Raw genomic sequence first — 10678 nt, forward strand, 5'->3', positions numbered from 1 at the left:
TTTTGCTACTGAAAATGTGTTCACTCATTCCAAAAGAATAAGCAGCAAATTGAACACTTTTTTTTCTGTTTTTTCTTTCCCCACTAGAAGCTTCCTTGGGTTTAAATAAGTATTTACTTCTTTTTCCTTATTGTCACTCTAAAAATAATTGCCATCAGTACTCTTGTATCTGAAGTTACCATTTTTCTTTGAAAGTGATTTCCTACGAAGGAATTTTTTTTTAAAGATTAATTTCATTTATTTGAAAAGCAGAGTTACAGAGAAGCTTTTCCATCCACTGATTTGTTCATTGCCTGAATGGACACAGTGACTGGAGCTGGGCCAGACTGAAGCCAGGAGCCTCCTCTGGGCTTCCCACATAGGCTCTAGGGCCCAAGCACTTGAACCGTCCTCCACTGCCTTTCTCAGGCACATCAGCAGGGAACTGGATAGGAAGGGGAGCAGCCAGGATTTGAACCAGCACCTGTGAGGGATGCTGGTGCCGTGTGAGGCAGCTCAATCCACTATATCATTTTGTTGACTCCTAGGAGGAAAATTTTGAAGATACATCTCATGCCTGAAATGAAGACATTGGGGGAAACATATGCAACATTAATTTTTAGGATTTTTAATATTGCATAATATTATATAATTATTATAATTGCATAATTATTGTATAATATTGCATAATATGTTCCTAATGTTACATTGAAATATTTTGGAACCATCAGCTCAGCTAGGAATGAAAGACATCTCTCCTCTCCTGCCCACTCCTCCTCCCACTCAGTGCACCCGCCTCTCCCCACCTCCTGTTTCTGCTTTTAGGCAGAGGCATCAGAGCAAGCTAGAGGGGACTGGGTGTGGCAACAGATGAGCATGCCTTATTTCCACTTTGAGTCAGTTGCTCAGTGGCTGCGCAGGTTATTAAGTATGTAGGTCCCCCAGGGCTACTGGCTTTCTGCTTTCCTGGGGGAACTTCTTGCCGCTGGATGTCCCTGTTCGTTCCGTGGCGTGGACTCCCGTGTAAAGGGCACAGCGGAGAGCCCTGTTGTGGAAGGCTCCAGTGGAGCAAAAGGCAGCTTGACTTGGAACCCCTTCCATTACAGATGCTCCATGGCGGGTTATATCCGTGTCCTAGGGGAGGGACTCCGGTTGCAAACCTGCGGGAGCATTGGACAGAGGGAATGCCAGAGTGCGAGTGTATTGCACACTCCTGTGCCACTCGCTGCTCTTCCAGGGCTCCTTCCCCTCTATGAAGCAGCTACAGTGTTGCCGAGGTGTCCAGGTGAAAAGGACCTGCCCCTGAAACTGCCCTTCCCATCCCCCAACATACTCTCTGACAGTCCAGTTTTTAAGAAAAGCAAACCACAGCACTTAATGTTAAGCAGGTTGATAGTGAAGGCTTCGCCATGTGTGCAGAATGTATATATTCAGTGATGTGAGGCTCGTTTTATGTTCCGGTTAACTGTGCACTGCATGCTCAGACTCACTTCCAAGTCTTGCCAAGTACATGGCATGTTTTGGAACATTTTTTTTTAAATGCAAAAATAGCTTTGAGGTAGACCTCATCAGCCCTGACCCCCGACCCATTCCTAAGGGTGCTTGTCTTTCTTTTTCAGATGTCACCTTCATCCATGAAGGGAATAAAACGTTCCTGGATAACCTTGTCAATTTTGAGAAGCTGGTATGTAAATTTCCTTATTTCTCCTCCTTCCCTCAGTTGGGGCAATGCATGCCCAGCTTCTTTGCCCCAGGAAACACCTGGGTTACCTACTTCTCTCCCCAGGACACAGGGAGATTGGGTCACCGTGGTCCTGTGTTGCATGGGGGCAGATCAACATTACAGTAAAAACTAACTGTACCGGCAAAGTATTGAAACCCACATGTGAAAATTTGCCCCTTCTTAAAAAAAAAAAAGTATGGAGCCTGATGGAGCTATCCACAGTGGTTGAGTTTCTCTTGGGCCAGTCGTAGTTGCTGTTGGAAACAGAGAGTGTGGGCTCTGTGACTGTCCACGCCTCCTCCCTGTGTCTGAGCTCATTTCTGTCTTCTCATCAGGGCTCAGGGATTATAGGTGCTGCAGTTCAGACCAACACAGCTGGGAATGGATCCCATGTTACTTTCTGCCCTTGGTAAACCACTGTTGCCTGCTGTTAACAGACTGGTGGTTGACCTCTGCCCTCAAGCAGCCGGATGGTGTAGTGAAGTTCCTGGCATTACCATAAAGGCACAAAAGGGAAAGAACTATGGAAAGATGCCTACCCCATTCCTGAGCCTTCTCCCTCCAGCCAGCATTTCTGGGGTCTTCCCCACCCCCAATTTCTCCCATCCCACCAGCCTATGCTAATACCTCCACTTCACCACCATGACTGAAACAAGATCTAAAGCATATCATTGCTCTTAGAAGAATAAAAAAGTATCCGCTTCATTCCTTAAGAAAATACTATAATTAGGAGACCAGCATCAAAAAAGTCTATGGAAAATGTGCATTTGGTAAAAATTCTGTGCATGACTTTCAATTTCTTTTTTATTTTCTTGCCCCAAAATAAAGTCCCCTTTTAATTTTATCTTTCCCACAAACTTTCTGAAGCACCCTTCCAGTATTCTGTTTTATATGCTTTAACAGAAACTTGTATTACAAAGAAGCAGGTGCAGCCACATGCGCAGAGCAGGCTCGTTACACACACAAAACCATCAGGAACTCAGCAACACATTATTTCCCAAGACGATCCTGGTTCTCATGGGAAGTGGCAAGCACAACACACAGCAGACCCCATGCTGCCCACTCCATGCCCGGCGAACTCAGGATGTGTCCCCAAGCACGAAGGTCAGTTTCATCTCTGGCCTGTGACTGTTGGATGCCAGAGATTGCACATGGCCTTGCTTGTCTTGGAGAGACAGTGTTTTCCATGAGATGGATCTCTGTAGAGGACGGGCTCTCGCTTAAGCTGGATCAGAGATCATCTTTCACCATAACAGCCCGATAGCACCTAAGTGAATTGTCATGACAAATAGGAACGGAAGCCAGCTCCAATATCAGTGTGTTACGTCCCTCTGGCTGCCACAGGCCGGCACGCACAGTCAGACCCCAGGCAGGTGCCCAAGTGCTAGTGGCTGTCTAATAAGCTTTCTTTCATTTCCCCTCTGTGGAGCTTCTTGCTGCCTCAGCACCTTTCAGTGTTGCCTTCTCAAGCTAACAGTGAAGGAACAAAGAGCTTCTCCCCTTTCACCCGTCCATGGTGAGAGCACTGTCCCCCCACCTTCCCCTGTCTCTCCTCTGCTCGTCCGTCTGCCCCTTAGAAAGGCAGATGAGAACCAGGACTCAAGTTTCAGTGCCACAGCTGGTGTGGGATGACATCAGCAACAGCCTTCTATGAGCCATGCAGATGGCACACGATAGAAATCGACGTGACGCCACAGCTCAGAAACACACGAGAAAGTACTCCGGGGAGCAGTGGTCAGATTCAGGGGAGGAAACACAACAATACATTCGCAGACGCTAGTCAAGTCTCATTTCCTTGGCAGCGCTGCAGCCTGAGCCACCGCTGTAATCACTGTCCTATTTAATTTTCCACTATTGAGTGGAAGTACATTAGAAACACAGTCGCAGGAACAATTTAATCAGGAGGTCACGTTCGAATAATGCCTCTGTGGCTCTGGTGGATTTTACTACAGGCATTGTCGGGTTTTATTTTTTCTGGTGTTAATGTGATGATTCTTTCAGCAGTGCTGCTGAAATTGCTACGCGTGTGTCCGACCATAAAAGCATAGCATTCGTGGACAGGACGCAAGGAGAGGTGGCCCCATTTTGGGGAAGGTGTGGAGCACCACAAAATGAATGATGTTGATTTCTAAGCAGTCAGATGATACTGGGACTTTGTTATGACGTGGTGAGTTGTTGTAGATTGTCCAACTGAGCAAGGATGAGTGGAATAGAATTTGGAACTTATTCCAGCAATCATGGAAAGGAGTTGCAGTCAAGGGTCTGCTCCCAAATGCTCCGTCTTCTCATTGTGACAGAGACGGCTAAAAGACTGTTGCAGACATATTGTGTGTCTGCTGCTGGGAGTTTCTTAAAAGCTGCCACAAACTTGAAAGGACTTCTGCATAGAGGCAGTGACTTCAATTTTCTTTCCAGTATGAGTTTGGGTTTTCAGGTTGTTTGTTTGTTTGTTTGTTTGTTTGTTTTTGAGGATGGAGGCAGGGAAGAAAGAATACCCTTATCTGCTAGTCACTCCCCAAATTCCCACAACAGCCCAGCCTGAGCTGACAGTAAAGCTGGGAGCCAGAAACTCCATCCAGCACTCCCTGTGGGTGTCAGGGACCCGGTCACTTGAGCCATCGTCTCTGCCTCCCAGTGTCTACTTAAGTAGCAAGCTGGAATGGGAACTGGAGGTGGGGGTTGGGCCCATGCTCTCCAGTAGGGATGTAGGCATCTTAACCCTTAAGCCAATAAACTGTTTCATGCGAGGGCTTTAAAGAAGGAAATCGGTTAAATTGATAGGAACACTGAAAAACAACAGGAAGGACTGTCCATCATAAACAGAAAACTACCCCTGTAAAGGTCCCGTGGAAAAGGTTTACATGTCATCAGCATCTTAAGCCATTGGGTCTGTGAGAATTCCCGCATCCGCACGCAGGGCTGTGTGCATGACAGCATGATAGGTCCTAGGCATGCAGAGCCCTCTGGTGCCACCTGCCAGGAGGAAGAGAAGAGCTCACAGTGATGGCAAAATTAGACTGTGGGCCCCACATGGAGTGGCTTACCTCCCCAGTCCAGGAGAGCCCGGGAGGGCTTCGTGGACAAAAGGTGACCCCCACCCAGAGAGCAAAGCCACTGGGACCAGGATGACTGGGGTCAAAGGGCAGTTCTTTATATATGAATATAAAATGCATTGTTCCCGTAGCCTGGCTAGAAAGGCTGCAATCTGCTTTGGGAGGTGCTGCCTTTCCACAGACAAAGACTAACCATGCTTGTATCCTCCAGGCACATTATCATCAGTCAATGACCAGCTTCAAGTATAGCTTTTCTGTTGACCCCTGCGAGGGGTTAGAGCCTCCATCCTCAGAGGCACTGCTAAGCAGCGCCAGCCCGACCCTTCCATTGACCCACCTCTTCTTCTCTCTCGCAGCACATGATTGCAGACACTGTCCGGACCCTGAGACACTGCAGGGCGAATCAGTTTGGTGAGTAAGCAAACTTGGCTGGAGAATGTCAGCCAGGACCCCAAGCTCTTAGTGAGTGACAGATTCAGATAGACTGTGCAACGTAACATGTCCGTATTGGCGCGTGTTGTATGCCCGCAGTAGGTTCTGTTTTCTTGTTTGGCATGCTGGCGAGGTAGAGATGAGACCAGGCAGATCACTGTCCCCTTGGTGATCTAATTTGTGGCGTGCAGAGGGTCTTCAGCCAGTCCTGGCCTCCTGCTTTGCTTGCCTGTTGCCTTAGAATTACCGCTCAGTTTCTGAGCAAGGTGACCTGGGTGTAACTGCGTTGCTCCCTGCGTGTAACCTGCCAACTCGCCGCCTTTCCTGGAAGCTGGTGTGCTCGGGTTCCTGAAGCAGGCTGCCACACTCTCTTCCTCTCCAGCAAGAGCTTCCTGCCCGCAGCTGCCTTTCATGCCTGAGCCTGAGCATGTTACAGACACCCTGCCGAGACTAGGGTGTGGAGGAATATCTGGTCTCTTTTCAATCTCGGGCATCCTTTACAGCTGGGCTCCCATGGGATAAGAGCGTTTCAGGAAGGAAGGAAATCAACTAACTGTGGCGACAGGAAGGGGCTTTCACAGGCAGGGGTGGCACAGGATCCTGGCTGCAACCCTAGGAAGGGACTTATTAACCCTGTCTGTGCAGGGCAAGCTCCATACACAGTCTACCTGCCTCCCTTACCCATGCTTTCCTCTCCTCTTCGTGGATGCTGTGGGCAGAGAAGAGGATTCAAACCTAGAAATTTGAGCTCAATAAGTAGACACCAGTCCAGTGTGACCACAAGGTAAAGTGCTGATGCTTCCCCAGGAGCGTTAGCAGGGACCTGGACCGGAAGTAGAGCAGCCAGGACTCAAGCTGGCACTCATATGGGATCCTGGCATTGCAGGTGGTGGCTTTACCCCTGCCTGAATTCAGTTTAGCTGTTTATATGAGTGTAGGAAGCCGGGGTCTGCATTTGGGATGAAACAGGCTCATGTTAACCCTGTCCCTTGCAAAGTGCCCTGCAAGCAGTGGTAGTTACGGTTGCCATCATTCATTGAGCTACTTCTTGTTTTTTAAGATTTACAAATGAGCAGCACAGTGAACTGCAATGACATCTTGCATTCCCAAACAATGTTTCATAAACTGAAAGCAGATTCTTGGGTGAATTCCAGAGAAGTGATGTAAATAAATTAGCTTTGTGGTCACTGGGCAGAGGGGAGCTGGTAAACGCTTTTTGAACTCCTCAGCTTTTACTGCTAAAAACAAGAAATCAGTTTCTATAAAACCCAAGAGTTACAAGCTACCTGTGATGTTAAGATTTCAAACGATTTCCTCATAAAACACGGTTTTTAAAAGAAAAGGGAAGAGAGGAAATGCAGCAATGCAGGAGGGAAAAGACCAAAAATGCCCAGCCTCCGTGGTCCTCTGGCTCCTGCCCAGGCTGAGCCCCAGCGTCACATCCTACCCCCGCCACCTGAAATGCCACAAAGCCGAAGGCGCTCGTGGCGTCATCACACACATCTCCCGTGTCTCGCTGCAGCGTGCGTTAGCCAGTGTCCCCATGCCTCGAGTCACTTGGCTCCTGCCGGTTCTGACTGTGGTGCGTGGGCTCACGGTGCATGCTGAAACCCATTGTGACCCCTTGGTCCTCTCCTTACCCTGGGTCTGTGAGTGGAAAACCTTTGCCTGGCCCCGTCTGAGTGGAATCTCACTCCTATGCAACCTTCCAGAACCTGCTTTGCCTGTCAAGCCGTATCCTGTGTTCTGTGTCTTGCATTATGTCTGTTCCAATGGCCCATTACAATTTCTTTCCCAAAACATAAGGGCAACTAAAGAAGTGAAGGAAAATATAACAACAGCTGTAACAAAACTGTTGTGCTCAAATGCTAGCTAGATTATTGATCTGTGGTTTCTAACCGTCTCGACCGAGGTAGGAGAGCCAGCCCGTGCTGCGTAACTGCAGCCAAATGCCATGACCAGCTGCACAGCAGCATGGGAACTCGGGCCACGGGGGCAGGTGCCACGGGACCCAGCACTGAGTCCTGGCTGTGACTGTGCTGGCATCCCCATCCGTGCAGAGGGATAGTAAGCTGACTTGCAGAGAGCACCGGATGTTAGGAGTGAAGGCAGAATATCCCACCAGTGTGCTCGCCTGGCCTGAGCCCACGGCACCCACCTGTGGGGTTTTGCCTGAGCCCTAACGTGGGGCTTTGTGCTGTTCGGAAATGACCTCACCACTCCCACGGCCTTGACAGCGTCTGCTTCTTCTCCCTCCCACCCCACGCCCACCAACAGGAAGTGACCTGTCCCCGAAAGAGCATCCGGAGTTGAGGTCCTATGTCCACCACCTGTATGTCATCGACAGCCAGCAGGCCCTGTTCGAGCTCTCGCACAGGATCGAGCCGCGGCTGTGAGCACTGCCTTGCCTGCCCCCTACAACCTCCGACACTTTCCCCACTCCTGCTTCATGATGTGCTGGCTGCCCCTTGCACCCCAGACCACACACTGGGCTGTGAGGCAAGAAATTACTGAGTTTTATCAGTGCTACCACAAGACTCTGTTCCCCCCCCACCCCCCACCCCTCGCAGGAGAGCCAGCCCCTGGCATGTGCCACCAGTAACCACAGCAAGAGAGGTGCTCTGCTCCTCCCTGGGATGGGAAGGCAGAAAGTGGGTTTCAGGACCAAGCTGGAAATGGAGAAGTCTGGCTTTCATAGGATCGACTTCCAGTATTCAGCACAAGACGGGAAATCGTGTCTGAAGATCCAGTGCCCCTGCCTCCCAGCACGAGCTTGGGTGCAGCAGCCAGCAGCTTCGCCTGACCTCGCATTAGCTTCCTGCTCACAGACTCTCAAACAAGTGATTCGCTCTTGGCCACCTGCGGACAGCATTGTCAGCCCTGGATGTCCAGGGGAGGAGAGGACTATCTCTCCAGCCAAACCACCAGAAGCCACCTGTCTCTGGGGAGGAAGGGGGTGAGTGAGAACTGGCCTGACCACACTCAAGCCCTGCCAAGGCAACGTGGCTCTTGGCAGCCACAGCCACATCTCGGCATCTACCCGCAGGTGAAATCGTGCTCCTGTGTGGCTGATTTGCAGACCCCGGGCCAGGCAGACTAAGTTGCTATTGCCAATAAGGAAAAAAAAATAAGTCGTCTCTACAGAGGAGGCCTCACCATTCAGTTTCTAGGAATTTTCTGTACATTAACAAACATCAGGCAGAATATGATTGTGGGGGGAAAAAGTGTTGCCTGGCAACTTGCAGGAATGCAGTCACTGCTGGTGGACGGATCGAGTCAGACCCACATCCCTGTGCACGCCCTGGGGAAGGCAGGCTCCAGGATGACGGGATGGAGTGAGCTGAGCCGGTGAGGAAAAGGCCAAAGCACCATTGGCTTCTGGAAAGACTCAGCACCATCCCTCCCTCCCCTCCACTCAGGAGAAGGTGATAAGAACAAGGATCGCCAGTCATGGGCAAAATGCAGAGTGTGCTGAAGTATGCAGATGTCTGATTCCAGTGAGAGACCCAGAAGTCCTGGCAATTCCCCTCACTGCCCGTCAAAGCAGAACTCTGTAATTTGCCCCCTTTTCTGTTTGACAAGTAGTCTCCCCTTCACTTCAAGATGGGACTCCAGTAGCCAACCGCAGGCCCTGTTGCTGTTCTCAGGGCAGGAGCTGATGGATGCCCCACAAGCCACAGATGCACAGAACAGCCCCAATGCTGAAAACAGTCTTCTAGAACCCTGGGCTGCTCTGCTCCAAGAGGTGTGTCCTGCTTTGTGCAGGGACTGGGGCTCAGCAGACAAGATCAGAACCCTCGGGCCTGGGGAAAGAAGGCTTGCTTCCCAGCACTCCAGCCCTCAGCCAGTCCTGCCCATGGTTGGTAGCAAGACCACGTGGGCCTCGGACACAGGGCATACCTGTATCCTTGCTCTGTGCCAAGGACCCAGCCGGTAAGGCCACTTCGACTGTCAGCTCTTCCATTTCAGAAGGTGACTTTTCTCGGCATGAAAGGTTCCCTGCTCTGAGTAGAACATCACTTGGAGAGGGTCACCTCCTGCCTAGACCACAAGTTACATGCATACCTCGGCCACATCAGGATGCACATACTTTGCGTGGGACACTTGCCATCAGCCCGACCACAGTCACGCAGCCTGCAGGGTGGCCAAGGCCAAGGGAGAACTTTATTTTGCTGAGGTCTGCTTCTCTACCCAGCCCTCTGAGTGTGTCAAATCTCTAAACCTTTGCAGGAATGTTACCACCATCTGTCTCCAGCCATCTTCCACATGACAACCCCCAGACATTTCAGAAGCTCTGAGGGGTGGAACAGGTCAGAGCAGAAATGGGCAAGCCAGACAGCACTCCCCAGGAGGCTGTTGCCAAGAACTGACCAACTGTTGGGGACGCGCTCTGTCAGTGCCCAGACATTCACCAAAGCCTCTTCCCCCCGAGCCCCTTGCCAGCCCTCCTTTGGCTTTTCAGACCTGCATGAAATCGCCACTTGCTCTCCATGTCTTCCTTAGCCCCTGCAGTAATAGGCAGCGGTACCCAGGCACCTGTTAATGGGTTCTTCTTCGTGGCAGCACAACCTGGGGTAGGCTGAGGGTCTTTGGATTCATCAATGAAACAGTTGGTGCAGGTTCCTGAGAAATGAAAGATTGCAACTTTTCCTGTTGGCTATTTTCTAAGGATTCACATACACATTTGCAGATGTCTTATAGACTACTATGTTTTTAAATTGCCAGGTGGTTTTAGGGATAAACATTAGGACTCAAGTTCTTTTTTTTTTTCCCTTTTTTTTCTTGGCATCTTTGATCATTTTGAGAATAAGTTCATTTTCCAGTACCATCCACTGGGGGTAGCTAGGAGCATACGTTGAACTTGGGAGGATTAAAGAAATGCCCACTCCTTCAGATTTGCAGGGAAGAGGGTACCACACCAGCCTACGCTCACCCAGGAGCTCAAGAGAAATGGGTACACAGAGGTGGCAGCGGGTGACGACAACTTTGGATGCCCGGGGCTGTCCCAGACCCAGGCCTGCATTTACACTTGGAGCCAGCACTATAGACTGCAAATCCCAAATAGCTGTTCTTCAACAGCTCGAGGACTTCCAGCTCCTGAAGAAATGGGGCAGAAAACATGAAAATGTAGGAGAGTCCACTACAGTCTCCAACCCTGAACTTCTCAAGTGTCACAGACTCGTCCTTACAATTTCAGCCTGATCATCGGCAGCGAGTGGGCCCATTTTGCCTCAGACTGGCGGGACAGGGGTGGGAGGTTGGGGAAGGAGGGTGGGTAGTGGGGTGGAGAGGGAGGGGTTTTTAAACATTGCCAAAAAGTATGATAAAAATGTACTCCTGTATAAAGCAAAGCTGTATATACTAAACAATTTTTTTTAGCAGAGTACTATTTATTTGCATAGCCTATTTATTGTATGCGTAATTAATTCAACACTGGGGTCAATCTCAGTGACCGGAAGTGAGGAATCTTGCCTTCGAATGTTGTCTCCTC

General features: G+C 50.0%; 1 protein-coding gene across 1 annotated transcript in view; it reads left to right on the forward strand.

The window, feature by feature from the left end:
* The window catches only part of RAPGEF5 (Rap guanine nucleotide exchange factor 5), a 205712-nt gene extending 195289 nt beyond the window's left edge, over positions 1-10423 (forward strand). The window contains exons 24-26 of the mRNA XM_040965145.1: positions 1599-1663; positions 5112-5166; positions 7465-10423. Of these exons, the coding sequence (XP_040821079.1) occupies positions 1599-1663; positions 5112-5166; positions 7465-7583 (239 nt within the window). The 3' untranslated portion in view covers positions 7584-10423. The remainder of the gene's footprint in view (positions 1-1598; positions 1664-5111; positions 5167-7464) is intronic.
* The last annotated feature ends 255 nt before the right edge of the window (positions 10424-10678 follow it).

Source organism: Ochotona curzoniae, unplaced genomic scaffold (genome assembly GCF_017591425.1).
Source record: "Ochotona curzoniae isolate NIBS_2020 unplaced genomic scaffold, NIBS_Ocur_1.0 scaffold_3835, whole genome shotgun sequence".
Lineage (NCBI taxonomy): Eukaryota > Metazoa > Chordata > Mammalia > Lagomorpha > Ochotonidae > Ochotona > Ochotona curzoniae.